The sequence below is a fragment of the Maylandia zebra genome, linkage group LG13 (genome assembly GCF_041146795.1).
Source record: "Maylandia zebra isolate NMK-2024a linkage group LG13, Mzebra_GT3a, whole genome shotgun sequence".
Lineage (NCBI taxonomy): Eukaryota > Metazoa > Chordata > Actinopteri > Cichliformes > Cichlidae > Maylandia > Maylandia zebra.
The window spans coordinates 28,366,347-28,387,471 of NC_135179.1; the positions used below are offsets into that span (position 1 = coordinate 28,366,347).

Genomic DNA, 21,125 nt, shown 5'->3' on the forward strand with positions numbered 1-21,125 from the left:
AAATTAATATTAAATCAATTCTAACAACAGCTGATCAAGCTTAAACGTGCTGCTGTTGTTTAGCGCAATATCTGCTGGTTTCCTCTTTCTGGCGCAAAGTGGGCGATAAACAAACAAGAGAGAAAAGCCGATCAGCTGATCATTGATCAGTTTCATGATTGAAGTAGCAACAGGAGAGGGAGGGGGAGAGGATGAGAGAAGAGGCAGCTGTGCAGCGTAAAGACAGAATAAATCCAGCTTTGTGTCTTTTTTCCATTCTAGCTAAAGTCCGGGACAAACTGCGTCTCTTCTCAGCTCAATACGAAACGTGTAATATTTTCTCTGAATGAGGGACCATTCCATTTTTTTAAGGAGCCGTTGGCAACTCTACTAACTAACCTTATGAATAAAATAAAGTTCACTATCAGTAACATCATAGCACCCACCCAGCTGTATAAAAACTCCAAGCTGGCTAGAACGCAGTATGAGTTATTGCAACTGACAGTAAAAAGTCAGCAACATGAAAATAAACTCCACCTAAACTTGGTTTATATCTGACCCAGATAGACTGCAGGTCATAACTTCTTACCTGAAGTTCAGTTCACCTGACACTCGGACTGGCGGCTGCTTCGGGTCTCTCCTCCTGCCTCCCCTTCCCTCATCCACCTGCTGGCCTCTGTGGAAGCCCCGTCATAGCCACCACCAAACAACGGAGTTATTTCTACACATCGACCTGCATCTGGCCAATCCACCACCTCTCATTGTTCATGCCCTTACAAAAAAAATAAAAAATAAGTCACTGGGGATATACCCGGTATGCCCGATGGCCAGTCCAGCTATGTTAACCTGCAACCAAATCTGCAGCTCCATACAGCAATGTTACGACTTAGATTATATCTTATAACTCATAACTCTTATGTTAGCTGCCCTCAGTAGCATACTGTCTGAAATATTCCACAGCTGCAATAATTCTTTAAGTGTTATTTTTTCCTTGGTATTCTAATTTCACCGAAGTTTACTAAACTCAACAAACTTGATATTACTTACCGGGACATTTATTCTGTCCTCATTTTTTTTCACCGAAAAATTGTTTCCTGCAGTGACGTCTTTCGTGCTTGGCTCTCCTACCTTTGCTAACGTGATGCACATAGCGCAGAAGCCGATGCTGCGTCCACTTACACTCGGATATCTGAGCGTCACCGTGAAAACATAATCGGATATTTGATTGAATTTTATTGTTTTGCCTTTGGGGTGGCACCTGGGGTGGCCAGTCTGGTTTGGGGGGTGGCCTGTGCCCCCCCAGGCCACCCCGCTGGACACGCCATTGTACCGAAGTTCCCTCGCTTTCATTCAAAATCTGTTTATCGTTAAACAACTTAAACATAATTGCCTCAAACTCACATTAAGGCCTGTGGGACACTATCAGCCACTGAAACAGTAGACAAATGAATATTTCATACCTTAAGGCTGCCTGTTTGTTTAAGGGAGATGAACAATACATTATAATTGTATATAATAATATCACAGATGATAGATTTAATAGGATTTTGAAAGATGCTTGTGCATTCAAGTCTTATATGTTGAATTGAACCGAGTATGTCAACTGTTCAAAGCCTCTCCCAGTCAGTGCTGTTCTATGTGCCTGTCTTACTGTACATGATGTTATTAGCACAAACACTTTAAAGGTGATAATTTAGGACTTCAGCAACACAGACTGCAATGTAGTTAAGCATCTTACAGTTAGTTTTGAATGAATCAACTTAAAAAACAACACAAGCCAAGATCTGTCTCCTCCTATTTTTTGTGTCACACAAGAAAGAAGCATCAAGATCTGATGAGAAGACTTATTAATTTGGCCTTTGACATGGTCTTACTGAGGTGATGCGAAGTGAAATATGCATCTTTTTTTGTGCTGGCCAAGTTTGAAAATGGACCCTGAAAATGGTTTATGAACCCAGAAAAAGTCACACGTGGAGTTAAAACCTCTCATAGCAAGTTAATCATATTCAATTAGTTTGATGCTTTAAGCACAGAATTTAGTCACACAGTCAGGACAGCATCTGGTTTACCTTCATCGGTAAACATGTTTATGCAGTACATAGTAACAGTGTGGCTGAGTCCTCTGGTTCAAATCAGTTCCACTACATTTGGAGATGTAAGTCTTAACCTGTCACATGCATCAGGAAGGAAAATACAACCAACATTTAAATGTCTTAATTAGATTTATTTTAAGTGTCGTAATGAGCTGCTGAATGTGAAAGTTAGCAAATGTTGATTTTACTGGCCAACAGTTACAGTGTTGGCTAATTACTCTTTACTCTGAGTTGTTGAAACAAATCTTGGCTGTTGTCTGTTGTTGGTTAATCGGATTCCTGAGCGCTTGTGTTTGTGCTCAGCCAAAGACGTTGTTTTTTTTTGTTTTGTTTTTTTAAATGTTGAAGCAGCTCTGCTCTCCATAGCATTTATTTGTTGGAGGAAATGCGTTTTGATCATCCTCATCTTCATTTCCAACATGATATTCTTATTCTTTGACTCTACTAGAGTAGCTTTGCACAATTCACAGTTCAAAAAAATGCTTCTTTATCTTACACAGAGCCCCTCTTTTTCTCCTCTGCCTGAAAAACAAGGGTTTTGGCTTTTTTGCCTTTAAGCTAACTTTACTCATATTGGTTAATATTAAAAAGACTTGCTATTAATGATCAAGGCTTTTTTAATATCATGGATTGGGTGTTCTTTTTATTTATGCTTTTTCTGGGGTCTATGATGGATAATTTGGAATTAAAATTGCATATATTTGTGCTTATTATTTTGTTTATTTATTACAGAGGAAAAAACATGACACTCTTCCTCACCACTTCATCCAACCATGTCCTTCAGGACTCATTTTAAGCTGCGTACAGAAGGATTCAATCAGTCTGCAGAACACACGCATGCATCTGCTCCAGTGGCAATGAATGAAAACATCTGGCTGTGTTACTATGCATACTGAAATAGGAAAAAAAACCTAAGATGAATGAGTCAGCGCTCTGAGCTGGATGTCTTTCTGAAATACAACTCTCCTGGTCTTCATGTGAAATGTCTTTACTTGCTCAAATTTGATCTTGTAAAAGTCGATCATAAAACTTATGGAAGAGTGTCAAATTTTATTGCGATCTAGATCAAACTCATTTTAGATATTTGTTTCTATGTGCTGCGTGTGTTATTTGTTATTCAGATGTGAAGTTTAAAAAAGTTTAGCTAAGTCTTCATTTAACAAATGTTATTTCTGGGGTTTTGTTTTGCTTGCTAATCGTCGATACTGTGACGGTGTGTCACTGCACAGATCCTCCAGGGAAAATGTTTTTGCTTTTTCACATTTTGACTGTTGTGATTCATTATTTCTACTTTTCCATCTTTCACATGTTTCATTATCCAACACACACATTATTCTCTCCCACTGTGCTCCTACTTTTTAATTCTTTGAAAAAAACATTTAATCTTCACAGTACTGCCAAAGTGCACCAATACATTGTGAAGTGCACATAGAGTCTGGATTTCCATTTCTCATACAGTACCGAGCAAAAGTCTTGAACCACCCCCTCATTTTTTTTGTATTTTGCCAGGTCAGTCTGTGTTAACGGTGTTATTAACTGCATTCTTCAACTAAAGAAGTGAGAACAAATTATGTGGGGTTTTGCTTTTTTGCAATAGGCCGCAAGTAAATGTGTAAAGATACAATTTAAAATTGGTTCTTTGTTAAGTTTTCTGGTCCTTTCTGTGATTTAGGTGTGTGTTTATGTTTGAATGTTTCATAGATTAGTGTGAAGTGTCTTAACAGACAAAAACTGGTCAAATACAAGCCCTGGATTAAAAATCAGAAACACTTTAAAAAGCCTGGAGAGCTATTCCTTAATACCACTTTAAAAATTACAGGGAAGTCTGGATCCCTGGAAGCAAATAAAGAAATGAGGGATGGCTCAAGACTTTTGCACAGTGCCGTACATGTCACGTTCCCTGTTTTATAGCTCAACTCAAACTGACACGTTCTCACTAACTGCTTCTCATTTTCTCCACAGTAAACTTTGACCACTTCCAGATTCTGCGGGCCATCGGGAAGGGGAGCTTTGGAAAGGTAATGTGGTCTCCAATTTTCATGCGACTTGTATATTCTTTGCCCTTAATTACCCACCACAGTCGTCATCTCTAAAGAATCAGAGCAAACTAAGCTAAATGTGCTGGGATTACACTTTAGTTCTCGTATGCTGCTTAACAGAGCCGTCCTTTTTTTGCTCATTTAATAACAGTTATAAATGCAGCTTATGTAATTATTTCTATAAAGTCAGAGGAGAGCCAATTTATATTTCATCTCATTCAATCTATTGGGAATTTTGACCCCACGTCTCAATTTAATTACAGAGTAGCACAATTCTGCGGCTCTATTTGTCATCGCGCGGTTGGGCTGAATAGAGGCAGGAGGAGAACTTGGCGTGTGTGTGTGTGCACGCTGCATTTTGTGAAACTAAATTACCCACAGTTCTTTTCAACCTTGTCACAGGTGCCAATATCACCGTTGGTGGCCATTGTTGATAAAACAGTCATTTTGGATTAACTTGTGGGCCTTTTTTTTTTTGCCTCCTGCCGAAGAATTCCTTTGTGTACCAATTGAACGTCTGGATGAGACTTCAGTAATGAATTCAGGACTGTGTGTGTGTGTGTGTGTGTGTGTGTGTGTGTGTGTGTGTGTGTGGGCGGTCGTGCAGGCAGGCGGGCGTGTGTGTGTGTGAGATACACAATTGGGGCTCCAGAGATTGGAATAGTTTATCTTCATTTTAAATCCCAAATATCACTGCTAATATTTGTTCATTATACTTGTGTCTGTGCACGCCTGTGCAAATTCTTTGCTCTCTACAAAAACACTTTTTCCCTCTAAAAACATGTCCCTCTGTAAGTCATTGCCCAATGCTGAATACATTACCATGTGAATTTATGTTAATTTTTACTTATTGCTTTGTTCCCTCGAGCTGCTGTCACTTCCCTTATGATACTGAAGTGGATCCGCAGTAAGCCGGGAAGCATTATCTTTTTAGAATAACAATTTACACTCACTCTAGTTTCTTTGAGATGAACGCCACATGTAAATAAGTTTCATTCACATTGTCGGCTTTAAAATTCAAACTTAAAGAGTTTGTAAGTAAACTGGCTGAGATGAGACACGGACGATGCACCGGGTCCTCGTCTGAGCGCCGGCTTTCAGCTGTGCTGCATCTCTCCCCAGCCATGCACGCACAGACACTGTGCTACATTTACACAGTGAGACAGATGCTCACAGAGACGTCCAGATACATTTTGTCCTCGCTGGAGGTCATCTTGTGTGTGTTTTTTGGCCCACTGTGGCCTGACACCGAGCTCCTGCTGTTTTTTTGAACACTTTAACAGCACCAACCTTTAGCTTCCTGTTGAACACACTTAAGTGGGGGAGGTGTAGGAGGTAGTAAAACAGGTTTGGTTATCCTAATTTATAGTTGTCTTTATGTTAAGGATTAAAATAAAATTCACAAGAGAAAGGTGTTGGTGTGTGTGGTTGGGAAGAGAAGGGAGAAGCTAGAATGAAGCACAAACAGAGGGAGGTGTTTGCCTCTCGCTGTAGCGCTGTGAAACATGATCTGTATATTGCAGCTTGTGTAGGTGCTCCAAGAAAATGGGTTCATCGGCATGCAGCACTGTAGATGTGCACGTATGCACATCTACAGAGAAAGAGAGAGAATGCTTGTGTTGCTGAGCTCGTTCTTGCACAGCGGGGAGATGTGAGGTAGGTTGGGGCTACCTCATAACTTCCTGCTGTGAGGCTGCCAGAGGGGAAAAAGAGGAAACCGCGTCCTTCTCCTGAAACGCTCATTTTCCTCTGCTCACTTTTCATCTTTACAAGCCCAGCACTTGGGTGTGTATCTTCTTGCAGCAGGCCTCTCAGTCTCACTCTTGTTTTATAAGAGCTCCTCCTTGTGTTATCTAGCTTAAAAGCTTGTGCAGACACCACTTTGACTCTTACTACAGAAGACGTGCTCTGCCCCTGACTAAGCACCGCAAGGACTCATATCGCACTCTGGGACTTAAAGTGCCCTAATTGACAGCTGACAGATGCGCGGTGAAACCTTTACCTTCAGTCACCAGTTTAAAAAAAAAAAAATAAAAATGCACAGGGAGGCATGCCTGCTGGCAGCCAAAGATCCTGCATCAAAATTCTCCGAGCGTAGCCGCTGCTACAACTGCAGTCTGAAAATGTAAGCTGATCCTGGCATAATGACAGCGTGGGTTTGGGTGTTACAGTTTGTACCTGAAAAGTCTAATTTGTGCCTGAGTACAGGAGTACAAATAAAAGCTTGGGTCCAGAACTGAATTAGAGATAATGTAGCTTCTTTAAGGACATTCAGAGCTCTTCTTTCGATATTAGCTGCCTTTTTGTTCTATTCTCTGCCAAGATGATGCCACACGGCTCAGGTCAGTCCATGAATGATGGTGTTTTGTTGTGTTTAGTAAGCTGCTGCCAGTCAGACGCTTTCCAGATGGTATTGCATGGTGCATCAAAGTCTGGTGGTACTTTTCTGAGTTCATAATTCCATCAATTCTGACAAAATCCCCAACACCCTGGCTGAAATGCAGACCCAAACTATGACAGAGCTGTACAGTACAGAGCTTTACAGGTGGTTGTAGACATATTACCAGCAATTTGAACCAGAAATGTCAAATTTTGACCTGCTGCCACTGATTTTAGTCCAGTTCTTGTGTAATTTGGCATCTCTCAGCCTTTTCTCCCTGTTTCCCTTCCTTGATGATGGCTTCTTGACAGCCACCCTTCACTGATACCATGAGATGAGGCTTTGGTGAACACTAGATGGATCAACTGAAGGACCAGGTGCATCTTTCAGGTCCTGTGTCAGGTGTTTGCTATAACTTTCAAGTACTGTTCCTCTGGTGTACATAGATTTTTCGGCCTGTCCTCTTTTTTTTCTGTGCCCTACTTGTCCAGGCCAAAGAAATGGGAAGAAATGGTGTGTTTTGTGACAGGGTGCTAGTAACAAAATCACTAACAATACAATTTAAAATTGGTTCTTTGCTAAGTTGTGTGCTTTGTAAGTGGTTTTCAAAAGGAAACCAAAAATTTTGCTCTGGAAGTGATCAGTACAAGGACTTGACTGAAAATGGGTGAAAAAGCAGTCAATGTCCAAAGAAAAACTTTAAATAACCTTCAGAAAGTCTAAAGAAATGTTGCTCAAGAAGATCATCTGGCTCAGTACAGGCAAAATATAAAGAACTGAGGAGAGGCTCAAGACTTATTCACAGATAATCAATTAAGTTAATCAAGCTTCATCTGGAAGCAGCCTCCTGGCTGTAAGAGCTTCTTGTTTTTGTCTCATTAACTGTCTGGTGCCGTTCACAGTAGTCTGCTGTGACGGGGACTTCGAGGACTAATGTTACAGGGAAATCATTAGGAAAGTGCTTTGACTGAGCTTTACTGAAAGCTCTGTTTCCCCCCTATTGGAGTGCTCTACCACCTCCATCCCCCCTCCTCCTCCTATTCCTTCTTTTTAAACGTCAGTGCAGGTACCGTCTCCCTCCCTCCCATCCCTGGCTTTTTGTTACATAATGCCTAGTGGCTGTGCTCACTATTCAATTCAAGTTGGTTTAAGAGAGATGGTAGTTTTAAAAAAAAACACAAAAACAAGCTGTTTTGGTAAAGTATAAATATATAAATATATAGGATTATTAAAGATAAAATATGGCGTTAATTTTGTTTGAGTTCCTGCCGTCTCTCTTTACTTCTCACTCTGTTTTGAAGCATCTGCCTTCCAGCAGATGGGGGAGACTGTAATGGTAGCTGCTTTCCAGGAGGATGTAGCTCATCTGTATCATGACGGCTAGGCCTGTTGGGCCATATGAGTCCTAAGAGTAAGAATAATTTCCTGCTCTCTCTTTTCCTCTCTAACTTTTCCCTGTGTGCATCAGACTTTCGCCCCCCTCTTCTTTGTCACTCCAATGTTCTCAGCTCAGGCTGCATAGGAAGCTGGCATTTCTCTTGCTGGGCTTATTAAAGCCTGTGCTTTAGAGCTCTGGAGGGGGGCTAACACTCGAGGGGACATGACAGTCATTGGCAGTGACAGCAGTTTAGTGACAGCTTCCTAATGTCAACAGTCACATGGACAGGTAAACATCTAAACAGATAGAACAGAGGTGGATGGAGAGAGACAGGGAAGGTCAGAAGCTGTGGATGAACTCAGCCGGCGGTTCCTGCGTCTTCTTTCCCTGCGCCGTGCAGATGCTTCAGTGGGAATAAAGCCTCATTAGGATGGAAATGGGAAGGCAGACGAACAGAGACAGCTGCTGGAAATGAGTGGGAGTAAAAACGAGATGGAGATGAGGGAAACTGACACCGCAAGAGGCTGTGACACTCATCATATCTATGGAAAGGTCAGGAGGTGATCAAGCCTTCAACGTTTTCAACTTTTTTCTGTATTTTTAAACCTCCGTTGGGCTCCCAGACGGCCAATCAGTCCTCCTGTCTCTAAAGACTGACAGTAGCTGCTTTTTACTTCTCATCCCTCCCTTCTTTGCACCTCTCAAAACCAACTCTCATCTTTACTTAGATGAAAGTTGGTTTTGCAGAGTTCATCTTGCAGCTCAGCCACAGCATAGCCCTCGGCAACCAATTAGCCTAGAAATGCGCGCTCTTCCATTACACTACACCTCTATAGGTTTCACCGAGTAAACCTACACTGCACAGCAACATAAAGAAGAAGAAGACGGGGCCATATGGTTGGAATAGCTGCTTTAACATACCACGCAGAGAGCTTGATATTCCCTGGTTTATTTATTTCAACGGTATGATTTCAACCATATTTTTTTTTTATCTACAAGAAATGGACCAGCAGATTGTGAAATCCAAAAAAGAAAAAATAGGCCATTTGGAGGCGTTAATATTAACATTCCTGCCAACAAATTATAACTTATAGGGTAGAAAATGAGAATGGCAGCATTGCTGCGAGCCAGAAAGCTGTCATGACCTCTAAATTCTCCGCTGGAGCCTGAATCTTATTTCATCACCGCCCAACTTTGCCAAAGTGTGCCTTCGTACATAGACGTATTAATCATCAGGGTATTCTGGGTATTGCTGCATTTCTACTAATAATAGGGTTAAATTCTTGGTTGTCTTCATTATCATTCCAACCACTCTTCCCCAGAGAATAACACAAGTATCAGTATTCTCATGTACAGCATCATTATGTACCTTCTACAAACAGGAGAGAGAGCTTTGTTCCACCTCCACATTTTTTTGATATCTGTGCAGAAGCATGGAGAATGGATTTCAAAACTGTGACAGTAGCCAGCGTTTTTCTTCAGATAAGGTTACATTTTCTGATTAAAACTGATAAGAATCTGCGATCAAATAATTCTCATTTGACATTAAAAGGTCAGATAAGTTTTTCCGTCTGCCTGCAAACTTTGTGTCCTTTGATCAGCGATGCCGTGCCCTCAGGCTGGACCTCAGGAAAGATAAGAGTCTTTAAGATATTTATGTCTTTGCAACCTTTGAAGATACTATAAATCGAAATTTTAGGTGTGAGTGCCTTCAGTATGACAAAATTAAGTAACAAAACCATCCAAAAGAAGGGTGTGAAGCTGACTTTGTAGTTAAAGGAGTTATAGGGGTTGATTTTCTTAGTCTTTGGATGCGCTCAACCACATTTACCAGAACAAAGTGATCTGAAATTGATTTAAAACTTTCCATATTTAGAGTTGACTAACTGCTTATTCCAAACTACCAGTACCTGATGAGATATGAACTGATACTTTGTGTCGTCATTGCAAAACTGTTGAGTTGTTTGCCACAGAGTTTAGTGTAACAGAGTAACTCTGTACTGCTCTTTATTTTTGGGGGGAAGTTGGCAGCACAGTAACTGCAGCTGCATTAGCTGATGCTGTGTCCCATTTGTCAAATGTAGTGGTTAGTCATCATCCTAAAGGCTATTTGTCTTTGTCAGCTTGGAGATAAGAATGAAATAACAAGTCTGCCAGCATGATGTTTGCATACTGCTTATGTGCTGTAGTAAGAGCAGAAAGCCTGCCAGTTAACGTAGGCAGGGCTTACCAACACAAATCAATCAATCAATGCCTTTGTGAAAGCTGTAATACTGACGGGTCAGTCAGCGGTCGGTCTCACAAGGGAATGAATGTGGAACTAAGTTACTTTTGCCCAGAGAAGGACACCTCAGCTAGAGAGAGGACTGGAGCTGTGACCAGTCAGGATTATGATGATGTCAAATACCTGTAGTTAACAAAGGTAGCAAACTAGGTATATCGCACATTCTCAGTGAAAACAGCGATCAGTTTTACATCTTACAGACTCACTTTTAATAAAAGTCCAAATTCTCCTTTGCTGGATTATTGTTGGTATTACTTTCATAATAACAAAAGCATTCCTTTATTGACTTTTCAGGATTAATCCATTATTTTTGGCAGTGGTGTGAGTGGAAAAGCATTGAAAAGCACCTTTTTTTTTCTTTTCTTTTTTTGTTTGTTTTTCAGTTACGGGCTTGCCCAAACTTAATCTGGTCTTTAAGTCTGACATCATTGGTCGTTTCAGGGTCCAAACTTCGCTTCAGATCCCAAAGTCAAACGAACACTGCGGCATCACTGAGCGTTAAAAGCTGTCTAAATTCTTTCATCTTTAATCAAGTGATCGGTGTGGCTGCTTTATCAGGTGTAACAATTAAGTTTAACATTGAACAGCGGTAATAAAAACAGAGAAAGGCCAACAGTGATCACTGACTTCTTTTTAGGGGCTTGTTCAGATTAAATACAGCAAGATACAAAGCATTAAAAAATGTTAAAAACACAACGGCCTTAATAAACGCAGAGTAGTTTGGACCCGAAAGTCACTTAAAGAGCGGATAGTGACTGCTGGCTTAATTGATATTTAAATTTCCTGAACAGTGGCATCAGCTCCAAACTGACATGGCCAAAATGTCAAGTGTGAACTCCACCAAATATGTTCGTACGGACGTAGCCGCCGAGAATGAAAAATTAAGCCAAAGGCGAAGTGCCTGTGTTTATTTATTTTAAACTCCCAGCAGAGGGAAACTTCTCTGGTTGCAAAGCACTAGAGAAGTCTTTTGGAAACTGCCTTCAGCTCTCTTGCCCTGTCCACATTTTCCCGATGAGTTTATGGGCTCAGTCACTAGTTTCAGGTCATGATGAATAAATTATGAAGTACATTTTGTAACTAAAGGTCATCATTAGAAAAGCCAGGAAGGACAGCTATTCAGGGTATGGCCAAGCTTCAGGCTTATAAGGGGACTTAACAGTGGATGACATCACGATGGCTACGTCCATGTTTTATATAAAGTGTATGTTTCTTGTTTTTGTGATATATAACAAGATAGCAGATGGCAAACTGCGAGTTATATCATGTTGATGAATATGTATGAGATATTTCCACTCTTAATGGAGCACTCAGCTACACCTCAAACAGCTTCAGTAAACCTATAGTGGAGATGAGCCTTCAGGCCCTTTTTGTGCATCTTTGGTCTCCATTACCTTCTTTGATGCATGTAATCCTCATTATGTGGTCCTTACATTTCCTCGCCTTCATACACGAACGGCTTCAAACGTCTGTTTTATATAAACTAGAGGAAAGCACAGACAGGCAAGTGTGTCTTTACAATTTTTGTATTAGTTTATCATTGTGTATGTAAAGTGTTTCTTAGTTTAGTGCATTCAGCACAGATCCTCTTTTATTTTTTCCTCTCTCGTTTCTGAGAGGACAACCGGTGTTTCACTTTAATGTGACAAATCCAGATTAAATGCATCCACAGCTTTTGTCTGTGTTTCTGTAAAATCTTGTGCTTTCATTTCTTTGTTAAATTTATTCTGTCATAGCAGTCCCATGGATATGGCTCATGACGAGAACTGAAAGATTTAGTTTGGCAGTCAACAGTACTTTAATCTTTCTACATTAAATCACTATAGAACCACACTGATTTGCTTGCAATTTCCTGTCGCAAAGAGGCAGCGGCTGCTGTCTGTCAGCGCTTCAGAACATCTTAGAACCAACAGTTAGCTGGTCTGTACATTAGTAAAATAGGGCATGTATTAGGGTTGGGCGATATGTAAAAATATTCCAACTGACAATCGTCAGTCCAATAATCAACAAGACCTTTTGATGGGCGGACTGATTCATGCATTTACAACACAGAAGAAGTCCAAACATGGACGAACTACTTGCAAAAACAAAAATAAAGTTGCCAGTTTGGGATTTCTTTGGCTTTAAACCGGATGAAAGAGGTTTAAAGGAGCATGTTTAAACCAGATGAAACCTAAGAACGTAACCAAAGTGGTGTGCCGCTTATGCAGACGTATAGTGCGAGCACGACTATCTTGCATGAGCATTTTATCTGTCCATGTACAAATGCTTTTTTCTGAACATAGGCTACTGCCTTTTTTTCTTTCTGTTGTGAGTTTGAGTAAATGAAGCGCTACATTTGGGCGCACTGTGAGCTGGGTGCATTTGCTCGCAGATGAAAAAGGCTGCTGTTAAAACAGCGCTCCTATTATTATTATTTTTTCTGTTGACTGCTTCTATTAGCTCCATCGTTATTAGCAAACTTACTCATGGGCAAAGAAATAAATAAATCGTCCTTGTACAAACGATGGACGATAGGCTCAGCCTAATCTGCATTGTTATTTTCATCTTTGTTCATCAGATTTTTTAAAATTTAAAAGTGACACACTTGATAAATATCAGTCACTTGCAGTCAATTCCATCTTATATGTTGATATGAAGATATCATTCAACACAGCCAGTTGTGACCGATACCAACATTCAACCAATATGTTGGTTTATTCCTAAATGATAAATGGGACTGAAAAAAAGTAGTGAAACCAACTGGTTGACTGGTCATGTACATCCTTTATCTACTGTCACTGTAGCCACAGTGCCAAAAGTTCACTGACTCGAGCTAGTCAGATATGCAGAACGTGCCCTTAAACGATGAACTGAACTTTTGAGGTGTTAGTCAGACAAATAGGGCTTTTGAAGATAGCACTGCATGTTGAAAAGTTAATACATTTCTGTAGAGTTTTGTAAATGATGCCTAAAGCAAATCATTTCCTTTGGAGAGCGAAGCGCTCTCAGTCTGCTAGAATAATGTGTTGTTATGCAGGTGTGCTTGTGCTGCAAGTGCCATCATTTATATGTATTTATATCTGTACTTGAGACTGTTCTTATACTAGAGAAGAAAATGTATCCCTCTTTCTTTTCTTTTTCTTTTTTTTTTTGCTTGTATCACATAGCTTCATTTTGCACAGCTAAGCCTCAGAGAAGTCCGGTATTAATGGTCATGCCTGCCATCTTCCCGCAGCTGAGCAAATGGATGGCCGAGCTCAGTAAGCACGTTCATTTCCTGCAGGCTGACAGCAGCCGCTGTGGAGCAGGAGACATCCAGTGGAATGAACCAAATGAAAGTGCAAATTATTCTTTCTTCTCCCAGGATGACATGTTTATCCGACCCTGAAACTGTGTTTTCCTCTCTCGACTCACTCAAAGCACTCTTACCAGAATGAAACGTGGGTGAGAGGAGCGTGTTTGGTGCAAGGGAGTGGGCGCATTTGCACGTTTCCAGGTTACCCTTTACTTAGGCACGTCTTTCTAAATCATTCTTACCAACAACAGGCATGAGCTGAACGTTAACCTGAGGCAATGGAGAATGCACAGTACATTTCTGGAGAACTTAATAGAAAAGACACGGGCTGCCCTCCTTCTCTTCCCCCCCGTCATCCCTCTCTGGACCAGTGGCCCTCTTGTCCATGTTTCCCTCTCTGTCCATGTTTCACCCGTGTGCCTCAGTTAGAGGCTTCTGGCCGACTTGGCACTTACCTGACCTAGAAAACACAAAATCTGCAGCTTCCTGACTGAGCCCACTAAATTTAACACCCAACCTTTTTCTCCTCGCTGCAAGCCTTGTAGTCCCTGGAGCTTTAGGCCTTCTGACAGCAATTGATAGGACTGCTAACTATAGCAGAACAGTGGAGAGGACGAGGCGGTGGAGGAAGGTGGATCGGAAAGGTAAACAACATACAGCCATCAGTGGGATTTAACAGGGACGCTCTGCTTTGAAGCGCGACATGAAAGGGCTTTTTTGTTACCAAGTGATATGTTCAGCTAATAAGCATTTAATAAGTGCATGTGTTCAAGGAGTGCGTAACACTGAGATTAACCAGAGGGAGGCCTGGGTAGAAAAGAGCCGGAGGCTGAGGCAGATGGTTGGGGTGCAGAGCTAGATCAGTATTTTTTCTTTTCTTTCTTTCTTTTTTTTTTTACATATGAAAGATTTAGAGTGGAAGAAGGCAGATTTGGATTTATATACTGAGATATAAACTCAGAGTTTTAGCCTGCAAAATCACAGAGAGAGTGGCTGCAGGTCAGTCTCCTCTGAAATGTTTAGGGACTGATTTCATCAATATATTAGTTGATACAAAAAAAGGTGAAAGAGTGGTAGTCTGTCTCAAGACCTCGTATCTTATTATTAGGGTTTAATAATGTTATTATTGCTATCCTACACTAAAAGGTCATTCGTGGTTCTTGATCTAGCCGTTGGCAATTAATTTTCCCAAATGGCCACATGAGAAACTAGGACTGTTGTGAAGGGCTGCAAAACTAAGCTTATAAAGAAATAGAAGTGAATATTGTGCAGAAACGAGTTGGCTTAGTGACCTTCCACAACTGGGACTGTTGTGGAGGGCCATAACTTTCCCAGTAACCATCAGTCAATCTGAATAATATACAGTATATTTGTGGGTTACAAAGATTAGTTTCATTGCTCTACTAATAGAAGTGCATTGGGCCAGCACGTGCAGTACAAGGACCTGAAACTGAATAGAATTCAGCCCTTATTAAATGTGTCTTTTGCTTTTTAAATTGTTCTTTCCAGCAAGTTTAGTTTTCTGCTGTTTGTCCTAATGAGCACTCTCTTCTTTATAAATTCAGTTCAGTATAATGCATAAAAGAATCCATAAAATGGTAAAAATATATGTTTTGAGAGATTGTCTCCCATTTGCGGTTAGCGGTGTCATCTACAACAGATGGTGAACTATAAAACAACAAGAATAAAATTTCTACAGTTTGTTTTTAGTTCAAGCTCTTAAGTTGATATGAATTCATGGGTCTGGGCGTATGAAGCATATTTAAACATAATAAAACCATCGCCAGTGCCAATATGAGAGCCAACCACTCTGAATTACTTTTACTCTTATACTTTAATGCAGCGTGTAAGATTTTATGATGCTAACTGAAAGCATTTAGCGTCTTATAAAGCATCTGCTTTATCACCCTTATTGATGATAGTTTACAAAATGAACATCATGACCTCCAAATAGCGACTGAGACCATAAACTCATCAAGAGAGCATTTTCTGAGGTCTGAGAACAAGAGAGCAGAGGTCTGTCTTAACATGGAGCTCGTTTTGCAACAGGACTTGGCCCAAGTTTAAGGTAATTCCGCACTGGCTTCACTTTTCAGACCCTGAAGATACGTCCATCTTTTATAGAAAGTTTATGGCCACCATAAATCATCTTGTAATGCCTGGGGGCACTGGTGCCAGGGTTTACAACCTCAGTCATGCTTTAGATTCAATTGTGTGTCCTTAAGCAATTCTCTTAAACTCTGAGCTTTGTGCTTATTATTAAGGCGCTCTGCCTTACTGTGATGTCTAATATATATATATATTGTAAAAGCCATGAGTAATGGTACTACATGTGATGCGATCTCTTCTCGGTGATGGATGACACACATTATTAAAAGATAGTAATGAACTTCCTGATTTGCTATTTTAAGCATCGTTTGAGGCTCTTGCCAATAGACCTGTCAGTCTTCACTGTTTTCCACTCATCTTCTTTCATAATTCTTTATTAAGTTAATAAGGAATAAGGGAATTGAAAAAGCTTCTCATGGTGTATTCGGCTCTTTAATACAACTGAACTTTTTTTTTTTTTGTATTTACCTCCTTGAGTGGAGACGTGCTAGGTTACATTCAGAAACCTTTCCCCCCTCCTTAGCTCAACTAAATCCAGCGCTTTTCACTCCAGAGACTGAATCTTATATTCTTTTTTTTTTACTGTGAATTCTCCAGTGCCCCGTGGAATCATTATCCAGTGACCTCCTGAATTAACATCCTCCACCCGTTCGGCAGCTGAGGTTAGAGCTGGACAGATCATCTCAGTGGAATATATAATTAGTCTCATGATCTGTAGATGGGTCGTACCAGCAGATAGGTCACATTGAGTCCCAGTGGAATTTTTCCCAGCAAATTTAGGGAGGCTGCGTTGTTTAAATAGAAACCTGAATCGTGGTTTCGTTCACATTTGAACGCTTGAGACACTGTAATACACAGCAGCTGCTGCACTGGCCTTTTCTTCTACGGCAATATTAATTACAGCATCCTTGAATAATCTCTTTCACTTGGCTCTGTGCAATGTGCACTCTGCTGAAAAATTAATGAATTTATGTTGCTTTTTTTTTTTTAATGGATTACTTCTGGTTTTAAATCAGAGTTTACATGTAGCTGCTCCCTTCAGAAGCCCCACTGTTAATCTGTAATTGCTGCTCGTATCGCCTCATTAAGGATTCTCAAGTTTCTAGAACATATGGGTGAATAACTGAGCTGCCTTTATTTAGAGTGTTGGATGTTTTCATGTGCTGTTCAGTCGTAGGTACGTGTCTCTTTGCTTGCCAGGCGCCCCTGGCTGACCCTACGGAGATCAACTCCAGGAAGCAGCCCGCCAAGCTCCTTGTTATTAGTGTCATTCGCCTCTCTTCGTCCTTATTAAATAATGATTGTGCTGCAAAAACACACACACAAAAGCAAAGTTGGTTTCATGCTCCAGAGCTCAAAACTATTAAAAGTGAGCATCTGAGCTGTTGTGATGCAAAGCATGGATTCTGTGAGGCAGAGACAGGCAGGTGCTCTCATCTGTGGCGCTACTCCTTGCCTTTAGATTCCCCCTGCATCCAATAGCTTCTAACAGCACATAGAGAAATATACGGAGAAACGGCGTGGTCCCTGAATTAATGCTTATTGTGTGTGTCTGTGCGCTCGTCTGGCCACCTCTAAAAAGCGCTCTGTAGGAGAGATAAACAGGTGCTATGTGCAGCTGGTGGTCAGAGATTACAGCCAGCGTTGTGACAGCATCTCACCCAGAGCCAGCGCCGCCGTCCTTCCCGCTGCTTGGAGACATGAAATCTGGAGCCAAGTCTAAACCCTGGACAGAGCTCATATGAACAGCTTTTTTTCTTTTCAGTTGTGTTTGCTCATTAACACTACCCTTCAAATCCCCTGGTGCACGAGACTAAAGCGGTCTCATAGCTGCACTGCTGAATTCAATAACACTCGGACTGTTTCTGTATGTTTGCGATCAGTAAATGCAGCTGGCTATTTGTCACTCCCATAACTTGCTGGGCTCAAAGGAAACACAATATAGAACAGTTTTCCATGTTGACAAATCCCAGTGAATTAACACAAATTGTCTGTGTATCCAAAAGCTCATATTGCTCGTAGCGTTTTCCACTGACAGAGATTTCCTCAGTAAATACTCGCCGCTTATAAACTCTATTTACTCACTTTTAGTGATGTTTGTTGTAAAGTACAATTCCTGCTGATGGGAATTTTGGTTTGTTTTTAAAGAAAATAAAATACATCATGACCTTTATTCAACTGGATTAAAAGGTCAAGTTCGTGAATGGTTTTCATCATACCTAAAGTTTTAGATCTGCACAAAATTTAATCAGGTGGTCCCTCAGGATCTGTCCTAGGTCCATTACTTTTTAATCTTTACATGCTGCCACTTGGTACTATCATGAGGAATCATCATATATCATTCATACACAGTTGATCTTACCCACTGTTCACAAATTAAGAAGCTGCGTTGCGTGTTGGATCTCTTGAAAGTTTTTACAACGGAACAGAAATGAGGTGGAAATATTTGTTGTTGATCCACAAAGTCAAAGACAGAAGACGTATTCATGTTTATCATCTCGTTCTCTGAAACACAAGCAAGTCAGGAATCTCGGGACTATTTTGGACCACTCAGTTTTTACAATCATATTAGTAAGGTCACCAGTGCCGCTTCCAGATCATTTGACTGATCACTGAATCCGATCTGAGGGTGTTTTCACTGCGGCCCTGTTTTTTTTTTTTTTTTTTTAAAGCTACCTGCTGACCTGAGGTCAGTTAAAGCTTCTTTCTTTGTTCCGTGTAATCTTGTTTTTTTATTGTTTTTATGTTCATTAAATTCAGTTGTTCCACAGTTTCCAACCACTGGCAATTGCTCGTGCGTCCACTAACTTCATTATACATGTTTGATATGAACATTCAACATAGTAACAGTGCATTTTTTAGACAGTAACTACAGAAAATGTAATAGATTGTAGGGCTGCTCGATTATGGCAAAAATGATAATCACGATTATTTTCACTGAAATTGAGATCTCGATTATTTGACGATATTTATTTAACAATAACAATGTATTGAATAATGACTTTAAAGATTGTCAAAAAATTATATAAAATAGTGTGCAAATACTGATAACAGTGCAAATGTTTGCAATATAAAAAATAAATGAAAAATGTAAACATCTATGTTTAGTGAACTTTGCAGTATTGCTCTGTGGTGCAGCTACGACACCGTAGCAAAGTTTACACACTATGTCTACTTGATCCACGTCTGACTCCGCAAACTCATAATGTTTCCACACCACTGAAGTTTTTTTTTACCTCTCTTTTCAACCAGCGGCAGTCACTCTCCTCTCCAAATAACTTCTGCTTAGCTTTCCGAGCTTCCCTCGGGTCCTCTTAATCAGCGGTCCCCGGACCGGTACCGGGCCGCGAGAGTTGAGGCTCAGGTGTGAAATGTATAGTTTTCAGGGTTTTTATCGGTTTTCAGCGTTATTTTGTTATCATTTTTTATCATTTACTCGGTTTTCCTTGGTCTTTTCACGTGTGGTATGAATAAATTTTCTTTTTTTCGGTACTGGTACTAGTTTTATTTTGTTGTATTTATCCACGACACCTTAAAGGCCGGTCCATGAAAATATTGTCGGGCATAAACCGGTCCTTGGCGCAAAAAAGGTTGTGGACCGCTGCTCTGACACGTGTTCGAAATGCAGAGAGGTGCGCTCGATTTGCCACACGGAGCAGCGCGAGAGTAAAGCACGAGGGAGGGGCTAATAATCGGCTTAGTCATTTTTAATGATCGTTGAAAGCCCAGATCGTAATCGTGATTAAAATTCGATTAATTGAGCAGCCCTAATAGATTGAATTTAAAAATTAAACTCTAGACTCTCTAGAATTAGTTGGAAGTAGCAGACTGGGACTAAGAGCCATAGTGTTTGGGGAAGTCAATTATGTGACTGCTGCTGTAGGGAGCAACCCCAAAGGCACTTTTAATACAGATTGTGACAAAGTGGGTGAGAAGACCATTTGTCTACATTCTTAGTTAACATTCTTGTTTTGATTTAACCATATTTCACATGTAATCTGCAATAGGCAAACATCTACTATCCCGGGTTTGTTTATGTTCTGCACTTTTACAGATTATATAATATAACATCTTGGTTTAAATCAATTCATACAAGTTTGTTAAGTTAACATGTTATTTATTTCAACTGTTAATTTGTATTGTTTGAACTTACCTTTACCTACCTGTCTTCCAGAAGCAAAAGGAGGAAATGTAGTTCTACTTCCTGCTTTATACCTTCTGGGTTCATCTGAGGTCACAGGAAGAGACCAAGGGCAGGAGGGGAAGAATTCTTATAATTTAATAAAGTTGATTTTAAAGGGTTTATAAAGAAATAGATTTAATGTTGTGATATGTATTGATTACACCAGAGTTTATGTTGCCAGTCAAGAGGAGTAGTAGAGGATGAATATAATCATGTTCATCTCACCTACCTACTGAATGGAATAGTCCAGAGGAGAAAGTGTTTGATTAAGGGGACTATTTAAGCAGACGAACTCAGGTGTTTCAGAAGAAGGGTTCAGGTCAGTGTAGCTGTGTGCAGTTTGACCTTAATTTCCGTTGATTTAAGTTCAGTTATGTTTATTTGAATTGAGTTAATTATAGAGTTGAGTTTCTTATTTGTTTCTTTGTAAATATTAGTGATGGGCAGATGAAGCCTCATGAAGCACTGAAGCTTTTCATCCAATTGGTTCACCCCAACGCGAAGCTTCTTGAAGCTTCATTTGCTCTAGCAGGACACCTACTGGACGTGAAAATATTAGTTGGCATGAATTTGAAGAGTGTGGCATTGCCTGTAAATGTCAACAACAAAAGGAGTGTGTAAAACATCTATATTGTAGTGATGGCAGTATACTGTGTATATTTATGCTGGCAGTATGGAAAATGATTATTTGTGGCAAAGTTCGAACTGCTTCCTGAACCAGTCACGTGGTACAGCCGGGCAGCGAGGCTTTGGACGTCATCATTTTCAGCTCCTCCCATAAATGAAGCAAGCCTCGATACGCGCTTCGCGGAAACGCCCCCTCCATTACTCGACACACGCTTCGAAGCCTCGATACAGAACGTCACATCACTAGTAAATATTCTTGGGCCACAGAATGGTGAATAAATCACTTGCTACACTGGACAGCATCAGTCTCCTGCACTTCTTTGACCGCTTAAGTCGAGTCCTACCACACAGATTTTTATCATTTTATCTGAACGTCGATAGATTTAGCCGAACGGCATCATCAAAAACCCAGCAACATGTCTTCCAAAACTGTGTCTGAGATAAAAGTAAAAGCTTCCAAAAACTCTCCACTGTGCTAGTTTTTGCTAAAGGATCCACAGGCATGTTTCTGTTACTTTTTCAGTTTTAGGAAGTTTAAATAAGGCTGGGAAACACGTTGCCATTTTCCAGCCAGCTGCTGTCGGTCCAGGCAGTGCCACTGAAGCAGATTAAATAGATATTTAAGTTTAAATGTGTTCACGAAATGCTTTCTAAAGTTTCCTGATCATTTTGTTTATGCTGAAGTAACATTTCCTGGGACTCATTTATTAGGCAGCACTGTTCTTTTCTTTTTTCTCTCTTTTTTTGTTTTTGGATGACTCTTGCTGGCTGGAGGC

The 21,125-nt window shown here is 40.4% G+C and overlaps 1 protein-coding gene across 3 annotated transcripts in view; it reads left to right on the plus strand.

The window, feature by feature from the left end:
- stk32c (serine/threonine kinase 32C) overlaps window positions 1-21,125 on the plus strand; it is a 111,598-nt gene that overhangs the window by 45,751 nt on the left and 44,722 nt on the right. For all 3 annotated transcript variants that reach the window (XM_004554567.3, XM_076891918.1, XM_076891919.1), the window contains one exon: window positions 4,035-4,090. In XM_004554567.3, the coding sequence (XP_004554624.2) occupies window positions 4,035-4,090 (56 nt within the window). The remainder of the gene's footprint in view (window positions 1-4,034; window positions 4,091-21,125) is intronic.